General features: G+C 46.9%; 1 protein-coding gene across 1 annotated transcript in view; it reads left to right on the forward strand.

Moving 5' to 3' along the window:
- LOC126281621 (paired box protein Pax-6-like) overlaps positions 1-27293 on the forward strand; it is a 411130-nt gene that overhangs the window by 84072 nt on the left and 299765 nt on the right. The window contains exon 3 of the mRNA XM_049980743.1: positions 5667-5807. Within this exon, the coding sequence (XP_049836700.1) occupies positions 5667-5807 (141 nt within the window). The remainder of the gene's footprint in view (positions 1-5666; positions 5808-27293) is intronic.

Raw genomic sequence — 27293 nt, forward strand, 5'->3', positions numbered from 1 at the left:
TGAAGCACAAAGATGCAGATTGGAAATGGAAAAAATTCACATGCATTGTTAAATATGAATTGACAGGTACGTTCCAAGCGAGGTTTTAAGGAATTGGAAAGATCCACCAGGTTTAATAACCGTGTTGGCAAACTGCTACCTAAAGACAACATAACAAATTCAAGAAAATTCGAAACCTAGTTGACGAACAAAAGCTGATCGATCCGAAAATAAACGTTGGAGAGCAATGAGAAAAGGTTTCAGTGACCTTGAAAATAAAATTTTGCCATCTGTCTTTCGAAATTGTTTCACCGCTGAACATCGTAATAGGCCTACGGTCCCTTCTTATAAACATCGAACGAACATCGACGTGGCAGACAGGGTTATATGTGACAGCGAAATAGAAAAACTGCTACAATCACTGATTAATGGAGAGATCTCAGATGAGATTCGTGTAAGATTCTACAGTGTCTCGCGAAAGAATTTGTTCCCCCACTAGCAGTAGTTTATCGTAGGCTGCCGCAGCAACGGAGGGTGTCTAGTGACTGGAAAACGGCGCAGGTCATTCCCGTTTCAAAAAAAAAAAGGTCGTAAGAGAGATACACGTAACTATAGGCCTATATCGCTAACATCAGTCTGTTGTACAATTAAGATGGTTCAAATGGCTCTGAGCGCTATGGGACTCAACTGCTGTGGTCATTAGTCCCCTAGAACTTAGAACTACTTAAACCTAACTAACCTAAGGACATCACACACATCCATGCCCGAGGCAGGATTCGAACCTGCGACTGTAGCAGTCGCACGGTTCCGGACTGCGCGCCTAGAACCACGAGACCACCGCGGCCGGCTTACAATTACGAAACATGTTTTACGCTCTTGTATAATGACGTTTTTGGAGAACGAAAACCTCCTGCATAAAAATCACCATGGATTCCGTAAACGGATCTTGCAAAACTCTGTTCGCTCTGTTCCTACATGAGCTCCACAGTGCTGTAGACATCAGCGTTCCCGTTGGTGCCATGTTTCTACGCTTCAGGAAGGCATTTAAGACCTTCTTGCACCGCCGTTTAGAGAGAAAAATAAGAGTTTACCGAGTATCGAACCAGATTTGCGACTAGATACAAGACTTCCTTGCAGAGATAACTCGACACATCGTTCTTAACGAAACAAAATCGACTCGAGTAAAGATACTTCCATGAATTTCCCAAGGAAGCGTGATATGACCGTCATTGTTTGCAATATATACAAATCAGACAATAGAAAATGACTGAAGCTCCATTACTCCATTCACAGGTAATACGATTTTCTACAAGAAACAACGAGAGGAGACCGTAGCGATTTGTAGGAGGCCGTGCAGAGGATTGATGAATGTTGCAAGGATTGGCAGTTGACTTGAACGTAAATAAATGTAGCACATTGCGGATACATAGGAGAAGAAACTCACTACTGTAAAACTACACTCCTGATGACAATTTGCCGGCCGGAGTGGCCGTGCGGTTCTAGGCGCTACAGTCTGGAACCGCGAGAACGCTATAGTCTCAGGTTCGAATCCTGCCTCGGCCCTGGATGTGTGTGATGTCCTTAGGTTAGGTAGGTTTAACTAGTTCTATGTTCTAGGGGATTGATGACCTCAGAAGTTGAGTCCCATAGTGCTCAGAGCCATTTGAACCATTTTTATGACAATTTGCTGGAAACAGTATCTACTGATAATATCTAGGACTAAACCATCCGAGGTCACCTTAAGTGGAATTACCACGTAAAGCAAAAGAAGCAGGATAAACAGACGCCAGACTGAGATTCATGGGAAGAATTATTAACGAAATGTATCTCATCCACGAAAGAAATTGCTTGGTCGCCTGACTCGTGAGTATTACGTAACTCTGGAACCCATACCAGATAGGACTAATAGAACAGACAGAGAAGATCCAACGACGAGCAGCGAGTTTCGCCACAGGATTGTTTAGTTGGCTCGAGAGAGTCACAGAGGGGCTCAACAAATTCCAGCAGCAGACGCTACGAGAGATGATGATGGCGTTTGGTTTGTGGAGCGCTCAACTTCGCACTTATCAGCGCCCGTACAAATTCCCAACCTTTGCTCAATCCAATCTCGCCACGTTCATGAACGATGAGGAGAACACAAACACCCAGTCATCTCGAGGCAGGTGAAAATCTCCGACCCCCCGGGAATCGAACCCGGGACCCCGTGCTCGGAAAGCGAGAAAGCGAGAAAGCGACCTCGTGGCCACCAGCTGCGGACGCTACGAGAGAGACGATGTGCATCACGGAATGGTTTATTACTGCAATTCTGAGAGAATATGTTCCAGGAAGATTCGGACAACAAATTACTTCCTTCGATATATGTGGCCACAGCGAGAGAATTAGAGAAATAATACCTAAAATAGAGGTTCACCTACAATCATTCTTTCCAAACGTTATTCGCAAACGGAGCAGGGAATTGGGCACCAGAGAGTGCCTTTGTGTAGGGGAAGACAAGCCCACCGAAGAAAGACAAAATCTAATCGCTTTTCAGGCCTCAGTCAAAAATCCGGTAGTTACTGAGACCAGTTACAGATCCATTGTAAAATACAGCCGTCATTTTCGTTCAAAAATGGCTCTGAGCACTATGGGACTTACCATCTGAGATCGTCAGTCCCCTAGACTTAGAACTACTTAAACCTAACAAACCTAAGGACATCACACACATCCATGCCCGAGGCAGGATTCGAACCTGCAACCGTAGCAGCCGCGTGGACTGAAGCGCCTACAACCGCTCGAACACAGCCGCTGGCCGTTCTTTTGGTATTGTTTAACTAGCAACCAGTTTCATCGTTCTAATCACGTCATCTTCAGGCCTGTCGCATGAATGACGCCAAATACCACTCGTGCCTGTGTAAGACCAGGCACAGATACTCGTACCTGGTTCCGTAGATATACGAACACACATACTCATGAAGTTCGGGTATCTACGGAACCAGATACGAATAATGATGTCTTGTCTTATTCATGCGACAGACCTGAAGATGACGTGATTGGTACGTTGAAACTGGGTACTTAATAAAACACCAAAATTACGGCTGTTGGCAAAGCATCATAGTTCATCTACCAGCCGCTGTCCAACGTTCCTGAGCCCAAGATCGAGTTACATTTACTTTAGTTACAGATCCGACAGGTTTCGGAAAACAAAAAAACCCTGCGAGTGTAGCCAACATTACGTCGAGCGAACTTAGTTCACTGTAGAACAACACAAGAAGGAACTTGAAGCTTCATCTCCTATGCTTACCCAGAGAAATTCCTTTTAGTTGCTTTGGACTGCCTTAGCGGATATGACATAATAATTCTCAAACAATTTTTAGCGTTGTATTTGATAATGGCATAAAAGCCGAAATCTAGATGGTACAGAAAATAAATGTGGTAACACACAGTCAAACGGCGCTTTACTCTTTTAAAAAGTATTGCATTACTGCGGCTCAACACCATCGAAACCTTTTTTTGTCCACAGAGTTCTCGGTCGAAAGCTGCTGGCATGCAAGCCCGAGAACATATTCTTCCAACAAGAAGCAGCTAGATCCTGCAATCTACCAATTTCAATGAGCTTCGTCGTGTGAAGGGTAGTTGTAAATTTCAACTATCACGTTGACAAAATAAAATTATAAAACTATTTTTTTCTCACAATCCAGACTTTCGTGGCCGGTATTTTGAGCGTAAATGATTGTTATATGGGCAATAGGCCGTGGTCCTTTCTGTGCCTAAGGTTTCGTCGCCTCATGATGGAGACATCATCAGAGGCTATAAAGACTCGTGCAGGAGTTACAAATTTAAAGATCAGCAATCTGATCTGTTTATACGCATCTACACTAAGCTGAGACCGAAATGTTGTCAGACCGCTGCCACGCGTGACATGTATGTTGCAGTGGCAAAAAGTTGGCATTCATTGCTTTGTTTAGCGCGAACAAAGTGCCATAATTTGTCTAACTCCAGTCGTTCTTTCCTGTTAAAGATCATTTGCGCTTCTGAATTTCTGTGGCCTGTGTACATCCTAATAGAACAATGATTGGACCTTGATGAAACCGTCTCGTCGGAGAAGCGAGTTTGGTGGCTCCCTGGTGGCGTGGCTACGGGACACCGGCAAGACGAAATGTCACTGCAAGCTGTCAAAGAGCCGAAGCCAGCTATACGCGTCTCCAGACGGGCACGTTAAACCTAAATTTGTAGCCGATATAGTGCAGAAACAGCACCACTAGATAAAAAGAGCATTTATGAATGAAATATACCAACCACATACATATAACGATACAAGAACTAAAGTTAGTATAGAATAGTAATTAAAATAAAATAGCTGGAAAATAGACTAAAGGCACCGACACCAGGTTCATTCGGATATGCTTCCCTACCGTCGGTCAATCATTAGGATTAGATATCAATATGCTATGCAGAGGCGAGGACCTCTAAGTGTACTGCCGAAATCCTCGCATCTGGTTGTGGTAACTCTCACACTCTACTCTATCTTCTTCCTTCTCCGCTCCAAGTCATATAATCTTTAGTTAACTCACAAAGGAATTAAAGACGTTCTGCCCGTGGAGACTGATTTATATCAATGAGGCAGGTTGAGGATGTACGGTTATGGTGACCACTGTCTTCAGGTGGCGTAGAGGTCAGCGCTTCTGCCTAGCACGCAGCATCAATGGGTTCGAATCCCGGTGGAAAACATTTTCAACTTGCCTCATCGATAAAAGCAGTGCCCACTGGCAGCTCATGTATTCAGTTCGTTTGTGCCTTGACTCATAGTGGCAGCTGGGTTAAATAGTGTCTCTTCTTTCAGATATCTCCGAAAGAACACACACTACATACACAGTACGTAATCTTTAGTAATCTTCTTCTGATATATCAGTCTGAGGTTATTTTTAAGTTTTTAATTAATTTTAAAATCATAAGTATACACTACGCAAGCGCAAAACTGTCTTAATGTGATGCCAAGAAAAGGTCCATTTAGCTCCCTAAGTGATGTTGTTGCTGTGGTCTTCAGTCCTGAGATTGGTTTGATGCAGCTCTCCATGCTACTCTATCCTGTGCAAGCTTCTTCATCTCCCAGTACCTACTGCAGCCTACGTCCTTATGAATATGCTTAGTGTACTCATCTCTTGGTCTCCCTCTACGATTTTTACCCTCCACGGTGCCCTCCAATACTAAATTGGTGATCCCTTGATGCCTCAGAACATGTCCTACCAACTGATCCCTTCTTCTAGTCAAGTTCTGCCACAAACTTCTCTTCTCTCCAATGCTATTCAATACTTCCTCATTAGTTATGTGATCTACCCATCTAATCTTGAGCATTCTTCTGTAGCACCACATTTCGAAAGCTTCTATTCTCTTCTTGTCTAAACTATTTATCGTCCATGTTTCACTTCCCCTAAGTGATGGGCCATCAATAAAAATAAATGTAAAAGTAAATGTCGAAGAGCATGTTTCCGCTCAAAGGCAGTGCCCCAGCTAAATTGGAGTGGGCGGCGCTGGGTCCACTTCCCTTCTCCCAGCACACATGTGAGAAGATTTGTCGCACACTTAGCGCATGTGTGTGTGTGTGTGTGTGTCTCCACGACCTGCTGCCCTCTGTCGTTGCCGCAGCACTCAGTGAGTGCGGCAAGGCGCGCACCGCCCACCTGATCTCACCTGCTCGTGTGTGCCCGCAGGCTGCCGCATGCTGCCGAGCCGGCTGGGCGTAGGCGTGGGCGGCGCCGCCCTGCTGCCCGTGGCGCAGCACCCGCTGGGCGCCCCCGCCGCCCACGTCACGCACGCCTCCGCCTGGCCTGCCGACGACCTGCCCCACAAGGGTGAGTCCGCACTCCACTGCCAACAGCCTGCATGTCAACTGCTGCTGCTGCTACTACTATTTCTTTCACTTTACTTACGTAAGTGTTGGTCCGTCGGGAAGCTGTGTGGTAAGTGTTGAGTTGAACTGAAGATACAGAGCTAGTCTGGCAGACATGTAGCTGGTCTGTAGGTTACTGAACACTGCCTGCGACTTTCAAGAAAAGTAGTGTATTTTTTTGTGATTTTCTTTTTATCTAACGCATCACATCTCACACTAAATAAAAGATTTTTAAGGGCTGCCATAAGCATTTCCCTTCTTTGCGTCTGAACCATCTTTTGTGGACAGTAACTCAATTTGTTGTTACAGACAGATCTCTTTGCCACCGCTTCTCATACACTGAGCTGACAAGTCACGGTATACCTCCTAATGTCGCTGCGGCGGCGCGGTTCTTTTCGTCCCTTTACGACGAACCTGCACCTAACTGTGAACATTGTCTCAGCAGATCATCAGCAGCGAAGTCGACCGAAACCTACTGTACTTGAACCAGGCTGCAACTAAAGCTGCTAATCAACGTTTCGGGTGAAAGTTTTCACACTAAATGAAAGGTTGGAAATTTTGTCCTCAATTAATATACTCTGAAACTTAGGTGAACAAGTATCACTGCCAAGCGCGTGCTAGTCTTAACACAGTCACTCACAATATCTTTCGCTCACGTTAGCAAGTTTATGGTGTTGCATTTCCCGAAAAGGTAATAGCTACAAAAATAATGATTGTTTTTGATTGAGAATGCTCGCCAAATAGTAAGTCTGTCGGTACCAAATGCATTCACAGTTTTTTAGCCACCGACCTGCTCAATATGCCACGCGGAATTTGTCTTTTCTCTTTACAAAATACACTTAAAAATTCCAAAATTTCTATACGCCCGGCGGAATAAGTATGCCGTCACTTTACCACACTTTTGATGTATGAAACACTGCTAGATCCGGCAGCTTATCATTTCCGTTGGAACTACTACTACACACGTCCGAACTCTTTCATGGATAGGCTCCGACTCCTCTCTAGAATACTCTTAAGTCTTCTCTACCAGCAGAGAAGTGCGCGCGTAGAACATTGCTTTACCATTGGTCAGTTTACTCAACAGCCAGTAGCAAAACAGCACTCTCCCGCTTCAATCCGCGCTTTTCATCAGTAACCAATCGCAAAATAGTAAACATAACGACTGCACTTTTTACCGACGTTTATTATCTAATATGCTAGAGCTTTGTTTATGCATAAAATTATATACTATTGTTAGTTATACCTGAATTAACTTTGCCCGCATCTCGTGGTCGTGCGGTAGCGTTCTCGCTTCCCACGCCCGGGTTCCCGGATTCGATTCCCGGCGCGGTCAGGGATTTTCTCTGCCTCGTGATGGCTGGGTGTTCTGTGATGTCCTTAGGTTAGTTAGGTTTAAGTAGTTCTAAGTTCTAGGGGACTGATGACCATAGATGTTAAACCCCCTTGGTGCTCAGAGCCATTTTTTTTTTAAAATTAACTTTCCCTTTAGCATAAACGAACTTTACATGTGTTCAGACCCGGAGAATAAGACGGTGAGTCGAGGCCCACGGCAGAGGCCTCTGGGTACCCCAGAGGCACAAAGCGGTCCACAGCGCTCCTCGTGGACATCAAACACTGCCCTGCTTCGATGGATTCGAGCTCGGTCTTGCATGAACCACATCTTGTCGAAATCAGGGTGACTTTGGATAATTTTATTCCATATACACTACTGGCCATTAAAATTGCTACACCACGAAGATGACATGCTACAGACGCGAAATTTAACCGACAGGAAGAAGATGCTGTGATATGCAAATGATTAGCTTTCCAGAGCATTCACACAAGGTTGGCGCCGGTGGCGACACCTACAACGTGCTAACATGAGGAAAGTTTCCAACCGATTTCTCATACACAAACAGCAGTTGACCGGCGATGCCTGGTGAAACGTTGTTGTGATGCCTCGTGTAAGGAGGAGAAATACGTACCATCAAGTTTCCGACTTTGATAAACGTCGGATTGAAGCCTATCGCGATTGCGGTTTATCGTATCGCGACAGTGCTGCTCGCGTTGGTCGAGATCCAACGACTGTTAGCAGAATATGGAATCGGTGGGTTCAGGAGGGTAATACGGAACGCCCTGCTGGATCCCAATGGCCTTGTATCACTAGCAGTCGAGATGACAGGCATCTTATCCGCATGGCTGTAACGGATCGTGCAGCCACGTCTCGATCCCTGAGTCAACAGATGGGGTCGTCTGCAAAACAACAACCACCTGCACGAACAGTTCGTGGACGTTTGCAGCAGCATGGACTATCAGCTCGGAGACCGTGGCCGCGGTTATGCTTGACGCTGCATCACATCGTCTACGATGGTGTACTCAACGACGAACCTGGTTGCATGAATGGAAAAACATCATTGTTTCCGATGAATCCAGGTTCTGTTTTCAGTGTCACGATGGTCGCATCCGTGATTGGAGACATCGCGGTGAGCGAACATTGGAAGCGTGTATTCGTCATCGCCATACTGGCGTATCACCCGGCGTGATGGTATGGGCTGCCGTTGGTTACTCGTCTCGGTCACCTCTTGTTCACATTGACGGCACTTTGAACAGTGGACGTTACATTTCAGATATGTTACGACCCTTCCTTCGATCCCTGCGAAACCTTACATTTCAGCAGGTTAATTCACGACCGCATGTTGCAGGTCCTGTACGGGCCTTTCTGGATACAGAAAATGTTCAGCTGCTGCCCTGATCTCTCACCAATTGAAAACGTCTAGTCAATGTGAGTGGAGTAACTGGCCCGTCACAATACGCTAGTGACTACTCTTGATGAACTGTGGTATCATGTTGAAGCTGCATGAGCAGCTGTACCTGTACACGCCATCCAAGCTCTGTTTGACTCAATGCCCAGGCGTATCAAGGCCGTTATTACGGCCAGAGATAGTTGTTGTGGGTACCGAATTCTCAGGATCTATGCACCCAACTTGCGTGAAAATGTAATTACATGTTAGTTCTAGTATAATATATGTGTCGAATGAATACCCGTTTACATGCTCGTTTCTTCTTGGTGTAGCAGTTTTAATGGCCAGTAGTGTAGTTCAGTAACATCCTGGTCACAATGCAAATCCCAAAGCACCGGAGTAAATTTCTGAAAGGTGCCGTGATTTGCACCACGAACCTCTCGCTGCTGCACGCCAAGAGAAACATAACCAGTGTTGGCGTCGCTGCCGGACCGTGTCCGGCGGGCGGGCGCCCTGGCTGCGCGGCAGCCACCCCTTGCCATCTCAACCCCCGCGCCCGCGCACCCGGGACCCGTCAACGAGCTCACCTGAGCGGAAGATCCGCCAGCGGGGCCCCTGCAAAGGAGCCGGCAGCCGGCAGGCGGCACCAGCCAGCACTAGGGGCGGCCCGTTGTTCTGCCGGCGCATTCCACGGCCGCAGAATGCACTCGCGTCGCTGCCAGCGTATTCCGAGAACACTCAGCTTCCGATACGGCGGGTAAGCCGTGACCTGTAACGAGGAGAAAGAACGCTGCACACTTTTATGGGGAAGAATCACCAAGTAATAAGAACACACACAGACAGACAGCTATCTCAAACCTTATGGGTCAAGCTGAAACAAGTGACAGTGGGCCGACAACCAGTTACACTGAGGAAGAGAATAGTCAGAAAGGCATATTCATTGTATTGCGGACATACAGTGTACACCATATAGCAACAACGTATGTCATAATAATTGTTCAAAGTGACGACTGCCAGTCTAGATGCATGCATGGCAGTGAATCTCTGCTGCACTTTCTCAAGGATCCCTGGTGTCTGCTGTACCAGGAGACAGGCAGCTTGGACCCAAGCAAGCAGATCTTCATCCGTTTCTATGGGAATTTCATACACCAATGTCTTGACGTAATCCCAGAGGGAAAAACGGCCCTCGGTCACTATTTGTATCCAATTAACCGGGTTTCGACACTGTTAGGAGTGTCTTCTTCAGAATTTAAATCAAATATTCTATAACATTAGTCACAAAGATATTTAAGATAAGGGAAACTGTGATGGCGAGCCACTAAGCGCTGCTCATTACTTGCGTGGCGCATGTTGCAAAACGAACTGAGGTGCCCGCATTTGTTACCTTGAATATCTTTGTGACTAATGCCCTTTTCGCATATTAACTATTTTATAAATTACGTATAAGTACTGCCAGTCTTTCACGATGATTCCGTACTTATACTCTATCATACGTTTATAGTCATAATTCTGTGACCATGTTATAGAATATAGACCATTATTTGATTTAAATTCTGAAAAAGACACTCCTAACTGTGTCGAAACCCGGTTAATTCGTTAAAAATAGTGAGGGAGGGCTGTTTTTCTTTCAGTTGTAACTATTCACGGTCTCTGAACGTGCAGCCACGTACCAAAAAAAAAAAAAAAATCCGAGTGGGAAAGTCCAAAGCTGTGAGATCTTGCTATCGCATTGGCCGTGGGACAGGACCTCCAGGTAATTCAGGTGCTTTTGGCCATTAACACCGAAGTGGGGTGGTTCACCACCCTGTTGCAACCAAATGCTTTCATGGACAACAAGGAGCACAGTCTGCAAGAATTGTGGCCGAACATTTCACCCGAACGCCATATAATGTGGTTCAGTCTAATGGAGAGGCATCAAATAAGGTCCTACTAGGTGACCTTAGACAACGCCCGCTAATACGATGACAGAACTGTTCTTGAGGGCACTGACTTTGGGTCGCGCGGGATTGTTTTTGTTGCATTCTGCCTAGTCGGCGAATATGGGATATCTAGGAAACCTGCTTCCTCGGATCGCTAGACAACAATTCAAACAAATCGTATTAACAAGGTTTTATTACAGTAAGATAAATACAAGACTTATCTTTGAGATGTACATGTATGTGTCGCAAGCAAAGGGCGATAGACAAAATAAGAAATCTCTTCAGTATATAAAATCCCTAAGTCGGTGCTACACCAGTGTCTAATCTCGATGCTGCTGTAGAACTGACCGCGACCAGTCGGATGCAGCGCTCATGTCCTCTTGACACAAAGGCCGCAGCTGTCGTGTTGTCGTCCTGGAGAGGGGTCGGTCACTGTGCAGTTGGCTGGCGTCTTCTCACAGCCCTCTCTGCTCTCTGTCTGCCGACTGCTGTGCCCGCGCTTGACTTTACGCCGTAACAATCTACACTGCATGTTGCGGCTGTTCAAACACAATCAAGGGTGAGCCGTACAACACGAAATGTACGAAATTCGGCACTGCAGCATTGCAGTGGACAATCCACTTCCTTCAGAAGTGAAAGGGGTAGGAGGGAGGGGGGGGGGGACAGAATCCGTCGGTACCAGTGCTTGCATACGTTCGTTACGACACAGGTGTAATACCCGTTCCGCTAGTACTCTCCGCATTGTATCGTTCAGAGTATGTGTTTCACGGGAAAGTGCTTACCGCTGCGTGGTCTGGTGTTCGGACGTACCTTCAGCGTAAAGCTTGTGGTGTGAACGACCCCATCTCTCGTAAGTTGGAAAATATTTGATAAGATGAACATCCGCAACCGCGGAACATACTTGTAGAATAAAAATGAACTTCAGTCGCTAGTAACTGGAGCGAACTGTTATTCTGTAAATGCACCAAGACAAACTTCTTGCAGTTAGCATGACGCCTGTTAGGAGAGCGTACTCTGTACGTTTGTGCTGCTTTACGGGCAGTACATTCTGCTACAATGTACGTTTAATTCGTATCTGACAACCCGCATGAGGAGTAACGTTGCACCTTTCACGAAGCCTCGTGCGCTTTACGCGGTAACACACCTCACCACGGACACATCACAAGGTGTCTGATGAAATGGACAACTGACACCTGGCATACTGGAGTGCCGGTGGCTCAGGCTAGCGGGCAGGTGCGATGCGTGAGGTCGTCACACGGCACTCGTGTACAGAGCCAAGTTAAGTACAGTATGTCTGTCTGGTGGTCAGCAAGTACGCTGTTCATCACAGACTGCCTGTTCCAGTGTAAAATTGACACCTGGGATCGTTGACAGAACGCAGCAGAATTGCATGCGCCATTTAAATACACGCATCGACACGTGTTCTTAACTTTGAACAATTAGTATGAGGCCGGCCGGAGTGGCCGAGCGGTTCTAGGTGCTGCAGTCTGGAACCGCGTGACCGCTACGGTCGCAGGTTCGAATCCTGCCTCGGGCATGGATGTGTGTGATGTCCTTGCGTTAGTTAGGTTTAAGTAGTTCTAAGTTCTGAGGGACCGGTGACCTCAGCAGTTAAGTCCCATAGTGCTCAGAGCCATTTGAATTAGTGTGAGCTGCGACGTTGTTACGCGACGTACGCTGTGTATGTCCATAACATAGTAAATATCCATTTCCGACCACTGACACCCTGTCTCAATATTATCGGTTGTCGACCCACTGTCCGTTGTGGCCGAGCGGTTCTAGGCGCTGCAGTCTGGAACCGCGCGACTGCTATGGTAGCAGGTTCGAATCCTGCCTCGGGCATGGATTTGTGTAATGTCCTTAGGTTAGTCAGGATAAAGTAGTTCTAAGTTCTAGGGAGATGATGACCCCAGATGTTAAGTGTCATAGTGCTCAGAGCCATTTGAACCATTTTTGGACCCACTGTCACCAGTTTAAGTTTGACCAAAATGTTTGAGACACGTTGTGTGTGTGTGTGTGTGTGTGTGTGTGTGTGTGTGTGTGTGTGTTTGTGTGTGTGTAAGCTGCGTGACGGACGCAGAATGGTTCGGTATTTATGTAGGGATTTTGTTTATGTACGGCCAAGCAGATGGAAACGGTAAAGAGGCACCACGGCTATACCAAAACGAGTACCCTCGGAGATACAAACTACATCACACAACATTTCAAGCTCCTTTTGGACATTTATGTGATCGTGGGTGCTTCCAGGCGGACGTACGTGCACGGAGGTGGCGGGCTGTGCGTACACCAGATTTGGAAGGCTGGGTTCCACAGGATATTGCGAGCACGAGTTCCAGGCAAGTGTGTAAGCCGAAGTAGAATTATGTGTACCCTGCATGACAACCGCTGTTACACATATCGCCTGCAACGAGTATCAGCAGCGGATTTCCCTTTACGGAAAGGATTTTGTCGATGGTTTTTGCACCAGACCACCAAATTATACCATTTCTGTCATCAGTTGCTGAAGGAAAGAACCTATGACAGAATTGGAATCATCAACCTGCATAATGGTCATCTGTGGGCTATAAACAACCCTTCGGGGAGGGGGAATGGTTGAATGGTCTCATTAGCATCAATTCGGCATGAATGTGTAGTCAGGGATTCTTAGCGATCATTTACTTGAACCGGTTATTATTCCACAACACCTCGACGGAGGAACGTACTTCGACTTCCTGCGGAATACTCTGCTTGGGCTGTTTGACAGTGTGCCTTTGGCAATACCACAGGTTATGTTGTTTCTAGATGACTGAGGACTACACCACTTCTGCATTACAGCTCGGTGACACCTCATCTTCATCTCCGCAGACACTGCATAGTATGTAGAGGCCCCTACAGCATGGCTTGCTAGATAACCGTAGTTAAACCCCCTGGATTTTTACCTATGGGGGCGTCTGGGAAGCGTTTTGTATTCTGAACCATTTCCTGATGTGCAGACCCTTCAACAGGGTGTTCAGGACGCCTGTGACGCTATATGGAGAGAGGTGGCAACGTGAGAAAGACTGGGCAGTCCATGATGCGACGTTTGAAAGTGTACATTGCAAAAGGGGACAGAAGGCCGAAACAACAGGGACGCAGGGACGCAGGGACGCAGAACAGAAATGTAGCCACTTGCCCCTCCTTTTCAATCTATACATCGAACCACCAACGACGGAAATAAAAGAAAGATTCACGAGTGGGTTTAAAATTAAAGATGAGAAGGTATCAAAAGATCCGCTATTCCCAGTGAAACTGAAGAATTGCAGGTTGTATTGAATGTAACGAACAGTGTAATGACTACAGAATGTGGGTTGAGAGTAAATCGAAGAACGGAGAAATTAATGAGAAGGAGCAGAAATGAGAACTTATCATAATTGGTGATCACGAATTAAGTGACGTTGAGGAATTTTAGAATGAGATTTTCACTCTGCAGCGGAGTGTGAGCTGATATGAAACTTTCTGGCAGATTGAAACTGTGTGTCGGACCGAGACTCGAACTCGGGACCTTTGCCTTTCGCGGGAAAGTGCTCTACCAACTGAGCTACCCAAGCACGACTCACGCCCGTTCCTCAGAGCTTTACTTCTCCCAGTACCTCGTCTCCTACCTTCCAAACTTTACAGAAGCTCTCCTGCGAACCTTGGAGAACTAGCACTCCTGAAAGAAAGGATACTGCGTAGACATGGCTTAGCCATGACGGGGCGTGAGTCGTGATTGTGTATCTCAGTTGATAGGGCACTTGCCCGCGAAAGGCAGAGGTCCCAAGTTCGAATCTCGGTCAGACACACAGTTTTAATCTGCCAGGAAGTTTCTTAAGGAATTGTGCTACCTCGACAGCAAAATAACATATGACGGACGGAACAAGGAGGACATAAGAAGCAGACTAATACCGGCAGCAAACAGGGCATTCTTGACCAAGAGGAATCTATTAGTATCAAACATAGGGCTTAATTTGAGGAATAAATTTCTGAGAATGTACGTTTGGAGCGCAGCAGTGTATGACTGTAAGACAGGAAAGTATAGGAGAACCGGAACAGAAGAGAACAGAAGTATTTGAGATATGGTGCTACAGAAGAACGTTGAAAACTAGATGAACCGATAAGGTAAGGAATGAGGAGGTTCCCCTAAGAATCGGCGAGAAAAGGAATGTACGGAAAACCCTGACAAGTAGAAGGGACAGAATGGCAGGGTATCTGTTAAGATATCGGGAAATGACTTCCATGATATTAGGAGGAGCTGGAGAGGGTAAAAAGGAAGACTGATGGGAATACGTCCAGCAACCAATTTAGGTCACAGGCTACAATGGCTATAAGAGAGGAATACGAGACGGGATGCATCAAACCAGTCACAAGAGAGATCTATTGAAAAAAAAAGGTTAGAATAAACAAGGAAGTTCCACACCCAGATGTCAGCTCATGATGCTACCTGTTCTGGTCAGAGCTGTTCTATGTTTGACTTTCACATTGCGTGCACTGCCGAACTGGCATATTTTATGCATAGAGTAGCACTATTGATTACGATATGGTCACGTTTCGGTCTTCGATTGCCTTGTATTACCACTAGCTCGTCTGAAGATGAAAATTTACACTGCTGGCCATTAAAATTGCTACACCAAGAAGAAATTCAGATGATAAACTTGTATTCATTGGATACATATATTATACTAGAACTGACATGTGATTTCATTTTCACGCAGTTTGGGTACATAGATCCCGAGAAATCAGTACCCAGAACAACCACCTCAGTCCGTAATAACGGACTTGATACGCCTGGCCATTGAGTGGAACAGAGCTTGGGTGGCGTTTACAGGTACAGCTGCCCATGCAGCTTCAACACGATACCACGTTTCATCAAGAGTAGTGACTGGCGTATTGTGACGAGCCATTTGCTCGCCCACCGTTGACCAGACGTTTTCAATTGGTGAGAGATCTGGTGAATGTGATGGCCAGGGCAATAGTCGAACATTTTCTGTATACAGAAAGGCCTGCACAGGACCTGCAAAAAGCGGCCGTGCATTAACCTGCTGAAATGTAGGGTTTCGCAGAGATCGAATGAAGGGTAGAGCCACGGGTCGTAACACATCTGAAATGTAACGTCCACTGTTCAAAGTGCCGTCAGTACGAAGAAGAGCTGACCGAGACTTGTAACCAATGGCACCCTATACCATCAAGCCAGGTGATACGCCAGTATGGCGATGACGAATACACCCTTCCAATGTGCATTCACCGCGATGTCGCGAAACACAGATGCGACCATCATCATGATGTAAACAGAACCTGGATTCATCCGAAAATGTGACGCTTTGCCATTCGTGCACCCAGGTTCGTCGTTGAGTACACCATCGCAGGCGCTCCTGTCTGTGATGCAGCGTCAATGGTAACCGCAGTCATGGTCTCCGAGCTGATAGTCCATGCTGCTGCAAATGTCGTCGAACTGTTCGCGCAGATGGTTGTTGTCTTGCAAACGTCCCCATCTGTTGACTCAGGAATCGAGACGTGGCTGCACGATCCGTTACAGCCATGCGGATAAGATGCCTGTCATCTCGACATCTAGTGACACGAGGCTGTTGGGATCCAGCAGGGCGTTCCGTATTACACTCCTGAACCCACCGATTCCATATTCTGTTAACAGTCATTGGATCTCGACGAATGCGAGCAGCAATATCGCAATCGCGATAGGCTACAATCCGACCTTTATCAAAGTCGGAAACGTGATGGTACGTATTTCTCCTCCTTACACGAAGCATCACAACAACGTTTCACCAGGCAACGCCGGTAGGCTGCTGTTTGTGTATGAAAAATCAGTTGGATACGTTCCTCATGTCAGCACGTTGTAGGTATCGCCACCGGCGCCAACCTTGTGTGAATGCTCTAAAAAACTAATCATTTGCATATCACAGCATCTTCTTCCTCTCGGTTAAATTTCGCGTCTGTAGCACGTCATCTTCGTGGTGTAGCAATTTTAATGGCCAGTAGTGTAGAAGGAGCTGGAGAGGGTAAAAAATGTAGAGTAAGACTATCAGAAATACATCAAGCAACTAATTGAGGTCACAGGCTACAACTTCTATAGGAGAGGAATCCGAGCCGGGATGCATCAAACCAGTGAGAAGAGTGACCTCTAAAAAAATGATTAGAATAAACTAGGAAGTTCCACATCCAGATGTTGCTTCGTAAATCAGCTCATGATGCTATCTGTTCTGGTCACTGCTATTGTATGTTTGACTTTCACATTGTGTGCACTGTCGAACTGGCATATTTTATGTGTAGAGTAACACTATTGATTACGATATGGTCACGTTTTGGAATACATCAGTCTTCAGTATTTCGATTGAGTTGCAATACCAGTAGCACGTCTGAAGACGAAAATTCATCATTTCAGAATCGATCAGGTGACTGAAATGGTATCAGAAAAGCTGTTGAATCAATTATTCGACTGGAGTGTATTGATTTTACTGACTTTCTTGAGCTCGGAGCGTTGAGCATTGAGTCCGCCTTGCTGAATCACCTGTTTGTAGCACAGGAGATCGTTGTTTTTGTTTTGTTCTTACGGCTCGTTCCTGCAGGCTGCGCTAGCCGGGCAGCGGCAGGTCGGTCCCCTGGCAGGGTCGCCAGCTCGGCTGAGTCAGCCCCGAGCGGAGCGGAGCGGAGCGAGGCACACATGCGGAAGACGCGCGCGCGCCGCCTTGCCGCCGCCGCTGATTCACGCCGCTGCCGCTGCCGCCGCCGCCCCCGCCGCCCCCGCTCCCGTCTCTTTACGAGGCGAGGCTCGCCCTTCACTCTCGTGCGTGCCTAATGCCTGCGTATTTTAGGCACCGACCGTTCTCGCGCATCGCTGCGAGCGGCGGGGGCGGCAGCGTCTCGCGCCAGACACTGTTCCATCCCTTCCCTTCCCCTCTCTATCCCCTCACAACGGCTGCGTTCGTTTCACGAGCGCCAGAAGCGCGCTTTCGATTCTTCGTCACCGGTCGCCGGTTTTGTCCATCGGTTATACGCCAGAGAAGAAGTGGCGCGATATGTACAGCGTACCCTTGTTTGCGGCGTTAGGAAATTTTCAGTTTTGGTGCAAAAAGGAATGCGCACAGAGTCAGATATAAGTAAAGCTCCACGGGTACGGATATCCGCAGTCAAAACTGCTTTTTGTAGACTCCCTATATCTACATTTTGTGTTGTTATACTTAACACTGAAGAGCCAAACAAACTGGTACACCTGTATATTATCGTGTACGTGTACCGCGAGCAGTCGACCGGTGTGGCCGAGCGGTTCTAGGCGCTTCAGTCTGGAACCGCACTACCGCTACGGTCGCAGGTTCGAATCCTGCCTCGGGCATGGATGTGTGTGATGTCCTTTGGTTAGTTAGGTTTAATTAGCTCTAAGATCTAGGGGACTGCTGACCTCATATGTTAAGTCACATAGAGCTCAGAGCCATTTAAGCGCGTGCACGCACAAGTGCCGTAACAAGACGTGGCATGGATTCGACTAATGTCTAAAGTAATGCTGGAGTGAATTGACACCATGAATCCATAAATCCGTAGGAGTAGGAGCTGGTGGAGATGTCGTCTGAATAGTACGTTGCAAGGCATCTCCGCTATGCTCAATTATGTTCATGTCTGGGGAGTTTGGTGGCCAACGGAAGTGTTTAAACTCAAGATAGTGTTCCTGGACCCACTCTGCATCAATTCTGGACGTGTGCGGTGTCGCATTGTCCTACTGGAATTGCCCAAGCCCATCGGAATGCTCAATGGACATGAATAGATGCAGGTGATCAGACAGGATGCTTACGTACGTGTCGCCCGTCAGTCGAATCTAGACGCATCGGGGGTTCCATATCATTCCAACTGCACACGTCCCACACCATTACTGAGCCTCCACCAGCTTGGACAGCCCCCTGCTGACATGTGGGCTCCATAGACTCATCAGGGTATCTCCATACCCGTACACGTCCATCCACTCGGTTCAATTTGAGACTCATCTGACCAGGCAACATGTTTCCCGTCATCAAATGTGGTGTCGGTGTTGACGGGCCCAGGCGAGTCGTAAAGCTTTGTGTAGTGTAGTAATCAAGGGTACACGAGTGAGACTTCGGCTCCGAAACCTCATGTGGCCTTTCGCTGTCTGGTTCGCACGCTAACACTTTGTGCAATATGTGGAAGGGTTGCACTTCCGTTACGTTGAACGATTCTCTTCAGTCGTCGTTGATCCCGTTCTTGGAGAACCTTTTTCTGGATGCAGCGATGTCAGAGATGTATTACCGGATTCCTGATATTCACGGTACACTCGTTCAATGGTCGTACGGGAAAATCCCCACTTCATCGCTACCTCGGAGATGCCGTGTCGGCCAACACCATGCTCAAAGTCACTTAAATCTTGATAACCGGCCATTGCAGCAGCAGTAACCGATCTAACAACTGTTATTATAGGCGTTTCCGACCGCAGCTCCGTATTCCACCTGTTTAAATGTCTCTGTATTTGAATACGCATGCCTAGACCAGTTTCTTTGGCGCTTCAGTGTACTTAAAATACCTTCTTTGCTGTTCTTTCGGGGTCGCAATGCCATTCTCAAGCATTCATGCCATCAGCCAATTCATATGCAATGATTTTAATTAGGCTATCACGATATATCTCATTCTTACTCAAATGGGAATGCGATCTGTCAGGTTTCTATGCAGTTCCATGCCCCTACAACCACTGTAGCACTGTTCCGGCCTTGTGACACTGACAGTTATCCCGACAGAAGATTCAACTCGATTGGGGAAGATACCAAGCTTGAAGGAATGGAGGTAATCCAAAATAATGTTTCCGTAGTTGTAACGGTGCTTTAGATTGGTACCAAGACTTCCACCGAAAGCCAGAGGAACGTATCCCATATCATAATAGGGCCCCCATCGGCCTGAGTCCATGGCGGAATGCATGTTTCGAGCAGCTGTTGTGTTGGATGATGGCGTATTTGGATGTTACCATGGATCTGACGTAACTCGAAACGTGAGTCGTCCGACCTGGCGACATGTTTTCGTTGATCCACAGTCCAATTTTGATGATCCCCAGGTATGCAATCTTAATTCACGAAGTGGTTGGGTGAATGTAGAAACTCGTAGGGGTCGCCAGTCGTGTATAAAATGACTAGCATCTGTCCTATTACGCTCACGCTGGATCTCATCACAGATTACTTCAGTGACTGGATATGATTCTTCGAACGTAATACCGAGCTGATTGCCACCCGTCAGAAAAGTTTTCATCCAGTTGTAAACCTTGATAGATTTCCCACAACAAGGAATTTTTCATAGAAGGCGTTTACTGACGAGACAGAAACGCTATGGCCACCTTATTCATATCATGTTTGTCCTTTTGAACGTAGTGCAGCAGCGATTCTGCACGTCACGGGTTCGACAAGTCCTTGGCAGCGTTCCGGAGGTATGTTGCACCTCTAACGTCTACGCACTGATCGCAGAATTCCCGGAAATTACGAGTCAGGCGCCAAGAGCAGGCATCTGGCACTGGACATGGTCATAGATGTGGGACGTCTGGTTCACATTGTAAGAATTTGATCGAGAAGACAGCAATGTGAGCATAGTGTCATGCTCTTGAATTCACCGTAGCACGATTCTGCCCATGTGGTACAGACAGTTATACTCCTGGAAGATACCACTGCCGTTGTGAAAGACATCAAGGATGAGGCGATATGCAGGTCGTCTGCAGTAATCTTAAAGTGTGCTCAGTTGTAATGCTGCCTTTGATTACTACCACAAGTCTCAAGGATGCCCATGTGAATGTATCCACTAGCATAATAATCGGCCTGCGTCCGTAGCGCAGTGCAAGTTTCTGGATAATTGCGTACCCGCACACGGCCGAAAAATTGGGGTAACGTGGCTCATGTTTCCATTGATCCACTGACGAGTTTCGACGATCCCATGCTCATTGCGATCGTAACTGACCATGTCGTCGCGTCGACATGGGAACATGTAGGAATAACCTGCTGCGAAGCCCAGAGTCGAACAATGTATGCTGAATAGTGGTCGCTGAAACACTTGTGACTGCACGGGCATTGTACTCTTTCGTCAGAGCCGCCACAAATAGTCTTGTATCCTTGACCGAAAGGGCATGCCCAGATTGTTCACGCTCTTTGGTGAAGTGTCCAACACCGAGTCCCCTGCTCCTGCTCTCACCACCCTGCAACCACTCTGTGACGGTGGCACACGAGCAGCCGACCAGCCTCCCAGATGTCCGCCCGAACAGTCTGCCCTCTGTCAGTGTACTTCCCCATTTGCGGCGCGCTAGAGTGATACCCATTCGTCTCTACTCCGCTTCTATACACTGACGGAAAGAAATCGCACCACCAAACACGAGTTGTGCGACACCTACGGACGTTGGTAGACGTGTCTCTGCAACCGTCTGCTTGGATTTCGAGCCAGTCGCATAAAAACGCCGCTAATTGTGCCAATATGTGGATGCAAATCAGGTTAGCTTTAAATACACGGTGCAACCGTTGTGACCAATAATTACCTTTGAGATTCGACGTGGTGAGTTGATAAACACCAAATGTATTCGCAGCTTCGAATATGGATAACCGTGAGCTGTATAATGGAATGACAGGGAAAATGTGTGCCGAATCGGGCTTCGAACCCAGATTTCCCGCTTGCCTTAGCATTTGGCTATCCAAGTACGGCTCATGCCCAGACACAAGCTTATCCGTCGACACCGGGCAAGTGACTCAATTAAAATATCTCCCCTGTATGGAAATATACACAACGGATGTACGAGTGAGGTTGTAGACACATGGCTGACTATACTGTATGTGGAGGTTTGGGTCTGGCCGTGAGTCATGCTCGGATAGCCAAATGGTTCGAACCCTGGTCCAGCACAAACTTTCATTGTCGGCATTCCATTACACAGCTTATGGTTATCCATATTCGCGACTGGGGCTACATTTCATTCATTTCATGACGACTGTGGTCGCCGCAGTCCCTGTTCCTTTGGACATGAGTGCATGTCCGAAAGAAATTTGCGTCGTAATTCGGAATTAGACAGGGACTGCAATGATGTAATTATTCACTACGTTTCGTAGGATTTTATGCACTGTGCTCGTAGTCATGTTCAACGTAAGGGTAATTTCCCTTCCACTGCATGTTAGACCGCCATGTTTCAGTTTGGAACCGCTCGACCGCTATGGTCGTTGGTTCGAATCCTACCTCGGGCATGGTTGTGTGTGATCTCCTTAGGTTATTTAGGTTTAAGTAGTTCTAATTTCTAGGGGACTGATGACCTCAGAAGTTAAGTTCCATAGTACTCAGAGCCATTTGAACCATTTTGAGCAGTGCTTCTCTTTCTACAGCGTTTTGAAAATTGAACTTTAATGGTGGACAACCTGCATACAAACAGGAGCCATCACCGCGATTCCCTTATACACTCCTGGAAATTGAAATAAGAACACCGTGAATTTATTGTCCCAGGAAGGGGAAACTTTATTGACACATTCCTGGGGTCAGATACATCACATGATCACACTGACAGAACCACAGGCACATAGACACAGGCAACAGAGCATGCACAATGTCGGCACTAGTACAGTGTATATCCACCTTTCGCAGCAATGCAGGCTGCTATTCTCCCATGGAGACGATCGTAGAGATGCTGGATGTAGTCCTGTGGAACGGCTTGCCATGCCATTTCCACCTGGCGCCTCAGTTGGACCAGCGTTCGTGTTGGACGTGCAGACCGCGTGAGACGACGCTTCATCCAGTCCCAAACATGCTCAATGGGGGACAGATTCGGAGATCTTGCTGGCCAGGGTAGTTGACTTACACCTTCTAGAGCACGTTGGGTGGCACGGGATACATGCGGACGTGCATTGTCCTGTTGGAACAGCAAGTTCCCTTGCCGGTCTAGGAATGGTAGAACGATGGGTTCGATGACGGTTTGGATGTACCGTGCACTATTTAGTGTCCCCTCTACGATCACATTTTATCAACTCACACAAGCACATAAACTATGCACCCCGTAGGAGGGATGGAAATTGTACAAAACAGTAACATTAAAAAAATTAACTTGCCACCGAAGGTGCAACTTGATTTTAAAAAGAAAAACTCTTACGGTGGAAGGGTGGCAACTTTATATACTAAAATGATCATTTAAATAAAAACCCATGAAATGCAGTCTTACATAAAATATACAAACATGCTCTACATTACACATATACCGCCTGTCAAGATAATAGGCAAGTTAAAAACAATTTCAGGAATTCGGCCGTTACACTTCAAGCAATAAATTCGTTAACACCGAATCCGACAAACATGACAGAGGCAGCTATTGACGTAGGGCAGACTGACAGGCAGACAGACACTAACTGCCTAACAAATGTGGACGAAAGACAGACGAGCAAGCTGGGGACGAGAGACTGACCAAGAAACAAGTAGAATTTAACAAGTAAATGAAACAACATATCACAAATCACTTAATTTCTAATAAACTGCGATGTCTGGCGAAGACCTGGCGCAGCACCCCCAAAACGCTCTGCCGAACCGTCCGCTGCCAGCAGATTCAACGGACGCAGGAAGGCGCGCCGATCTCCCGACTCACGGCGTCGTAGACTGATGTCGTGGGTTGACTCCTGCTGCTCTCGTGTCGGCCGCGAAGCCACTACTCATCGCTATACGGCGCGGCCCACTGGACTAACGTGGCGACCTCACATGCGCCGACACTCAAGGCGGACAAGTCATCTTGTGTCTCAGTGCGCGACCGACCAACCGATCGATCCAACCGCCAGTGACCATTGCCTGAACAAATTCGAGCAGACTGGCGGCCTAACACATACTAGCACTGCGGACTACAGACAGACACTGACTGCCCCACAACTGTGGACGAGAGACTGACCCAGACTGACCGACTGGCGAGCTCATAGCGCCCCTTAAATACACGTGAAAAGGCAACTTTTCCCCTTTCCCACCAGAGGGAGACACCAAAGCTGCGATTGACACAGCGGCGCCACCACCAGGAACGGAGGGCGACTGCTTCACACTACGCGCTGCGGCGCGCTCTTCAAAACAGCAGTTTTTACCATGGCTCACCTGGAAAGGAAAAAAGAGACAGCAGGGATTTTCCATCCATGGACGTCGTGCACCTCAAACTAATTGCATAACATGGTGGTGTTTCTTTTTATTTATTTATTTTTAGACGCTCTGCTGTGGACTTCTTGCGTACTAGCGACCATGCAGAGTATTACGCATAACATTTTCAAATTAGATTTTCTCGAAAACGATTGAGACTTGCATCTTCTTGTTTACATATGTTCAGTTCTTAGTCATTCCCTAAACATTCTGTTGAGATGAATAAAATCGGTGAGGTGAAGTTTGTACTGTCCCTTAGTGAGCGGTCAAATATTTGACAGCCGCGCAGAGGCCCCGTGTTAAATCATCAGTCTCGCCACGGCACTTAATTTTTTTGTGGTTGTCGGATGGTCACGGGCAGCACATAGGTTCACGGGGCCGACTGAAGAGCTGCCTTAATGAAACGTAGTGGCTGTAAGGTCTGCGAAGCCGTCAATGACCAGGAGAGCGATATGCTGATCCCATACCTTCCAGGTACATTTTGAGCAGTCTAGTACAGGGCACCCGCGGCCTCCGGTGTCTTCATTCCGAATACTTTCGGCGTTTATAGCACTGAAAATAGCTGCACAGCAGTACATATGTCGACGATATGCGCTGTATGTGTTCGTTCCATTCAGAGGCGTACACATTCTTCTTACAGCCTTGTCTCCATCTCCGGCGCTACCACTAAAGCAGTTCGGCCTGCCGCAACGGAGACGCGAGAGTGCATGTTTACTGAAGCACTGTGCTTAAAATAGGCCAACTTGGGATTCTGCAACCCTGGTAAGCTTCACGGGACCCGTTCAGCATGCTGCGTCTGCCAACAGCTTGTGCTGTCAGTCCAGCGTGTCTACAGAGCAGCCAGGTGTACGTTCGCGTAGGCACTTTCACTGCAGCTCATTTATCATAACAGTGGGAGCAGCAAAACGAACAAGAGAAACTTAAAGGCGATTTATGATAAACTAAGAACTGGGGATTGTATTACAGTCACGAAAAAGAGCTCAAATACAGCAGCGGAAACATTTTAGTTTGTTTATGAGGCAGCTTCAAAGATATCAGTACGCGTTTAGCAGCGAAAATTGTGAAAAAATTCGAGTACGTTACGACATGTTTGTAAATCAGACCAGCACTTTCCTCATTCCATAATATTTTGAAAGAGGACGAAGACTTAGTGGTGGGTGAGTGTGTGGAAATGTGTGTTAAGGACTTGAGGCCACTGTTCAGCACACAGGCTTTCTGAACATTGGTTGGAATAGGAAAAAATATGGCGCAGTCGATATTAAAAGTCATATACTGGTAGTATGAAATGTAGTGCGAAAAAAGATTGGTACAAAAGGAAAGCTTCTTATTTCAAACATGTACTTTTTAGATTAACATTATAAAAAAGACGAACTTCATGTTCACTAAAATGCGTTAGGCGAATTTAGAGTGAATTATTTTAGCCACTTAGAATGAATTCAGCAAACTTGCCCAACACATCCTGAAAAAAATAATTAAAATTGGTAGAACTGGGTTCATATTTGGATGAAAGACACTACATTTAAAGAAACCTTACTTTAGCTGGCATTGCATTATAACAGGCATGTTCAGACTCTTACATACAAAGGACCTCGACTTTCAGAGATGGCTCTGCTTACTACAGAAAACATGTATAACTGGTGATCTGATTAGGGCTTGAATTGAGAATAGCCAGATCTAGCCGAAAGAGCGTGAAGTTGCAGAGAAAACCGTTCATATTTAAATTAATTTATGAGCCAGAAATACGCCAAAAGCAAAAAAGACAAATAAAATCCACCATTTTTTCTGGCTTACAATGAAGTAAATGAACATATAATTCATTGAGATTCGTCCTGTGATAGTAGAATAAAGAAAGGGTTTACATCAACTTCCAAACTCGGCTGGTAACACTACAATGAAAGCATACAGATATGGATTCAGATTTCGATTGTTTGGGGGAGGAGACCAGACAGCGAGGTCATCGGTCTCATCGGATTAGGGAAGGAAGGGGAAGGAAGTCGGCCGTGCCCTTTCCAAGGAACCATCCCGGTATTTGCCTGGAGCGATTTAGGGAGATCACGGAAAACTAAATCAGGATGGCCGGACGCGGGATTGAACCGTCGTCCTCCCGAATGCGAGTCCAGTGTGCTAGCCACTGCGCCACCTCGGCCGGCAGGAAAGCATACAAAATAAACTGCTACGTAGCATAGCACAGCGGGAAGACGATCCTTTCAACACACATTCGCTGTGAATAGATAAGATGGTTTTGTTAACGATTGTGTGAAGCATCAGTGTACTTAGAGATAAACTGAACGGATTCAGGTACAAAACGTTTCAACCTCTCCGCTCACAATTCCACGAAGTTGCCTGCGCCTCAGGGAATTTGTGAGCTTACATGGTCTCAGCATGACAGGCTACCGGCACGCTTTGCATTAGATGTCAGGAATTACAATGACCTACAGTTTGAACAACAATGGGCTGGTCAGGTTCCACGTCCATCTCGGTCACCAGACACGATACCTACGGACTATTTTTTCTGGAGACACGGGAAGAGCGTAGTTTTCGTGATTCCGGACGATAACCACACATACATGGCTGCTAGGATTGTCGCACCCGCAGAAACTAGGCCCCCAAATTCCTTACAATCTCGTGCGTGGAAGACAGTCGATTGTACGCTGTTGTACACATTGCCGCGATCAAGGAACTGTACATTTTGAACAATACTTCTCAGGGAACAATTCTGCATTTATTGCATACTGTAATGTATGCTGGCAGAAAAGACTGAACGCATTGTGGTAAAGTGTACGCATTTCTTCTATCCGTTGTTGCATAACCCGTCGTCTCATGCTGTACTTTTTGGTGATGGCATATTACGAGCTTTCTTACTATTACGAAGGAAATTTCAGCGAAACAAAGATAACTGAAGTAAAAAACCGGATAAATGGCAGTTAGATTATTACACATAATAATCTCCAAAATTTTGTCAGTGGATTTGGTGTTGAGCCAGTATGTCATCAATACCACGGGCTCCGTCACACTTGCTCGACGCATTCCCCACGCTACTTGGAGCTCTGATGCGGTCTCCCAGTGGAGAACAACGCAGTGAGTCAGGTCAGCTGAGCAGTCAGCCTTCTGTGCAGTCGCGCGATCAGTGGCCACTAGCTCGGCGCGCGTGTCTTTCCCGAGCAGGCCACCGGCGTGCGAGCGTTTAAACGGTGCGGCGTGAGCTGAGCTGAGCTGACTGACTGACGCGTTCACAGGCCGCCTTTGTCTGCAGGCTGGGCGCCCTAATTGCATTAATAGCCGGCGCCAGGCCCTCCCTCCCTCCCTCCACCTCTCCCTCCCACCCTCACAGCACCGGCTGCATCCGCCAACCCCGCTGCAAGCGCTCCCCGACGTATACAGCGCGTCACGATCTGCTTATACCCACCCTCACACGTCAGTGAAACGATAAAGAACGTAAGGAAATACAGCAGTGATTCTGCAACGAAACGTACATAGGTATCGCCTGTTCGTTAAAGTTCTCTTCTATCCGTTATCTTGAAACGTTTCTCGTCAGTAGAGAAGCAAAAACAGCAGAATGACTGTCAGGAGAACTGGCTGAGTACAGATGTGGCCAAGTCATAGGATGTCTCCAGAGCAACATATAGTAGTGGGGCAACAAGGACATCAGCACATTTTGTTGGTGTGGGTTGTTTGAATCAGCAGCAGATATGCACTCGG

The sequence above is a fragment of the Schistocerca gregaria genome, chromosome 7, assembly GCF_023897955.1.
Source record: "Schistocerca gregaria isolate iqSchGreg1 chromosome 7, iqSchGreg1.2, whole genome shotgun sequence".
Taxonomy (NCBI): domain Eukaryota; kingdom Metazoa; phylum Arthropoda; class Insecta; order Orthoptera; family Acrididae; genus Schistocerca; species Schistocerca gregaria.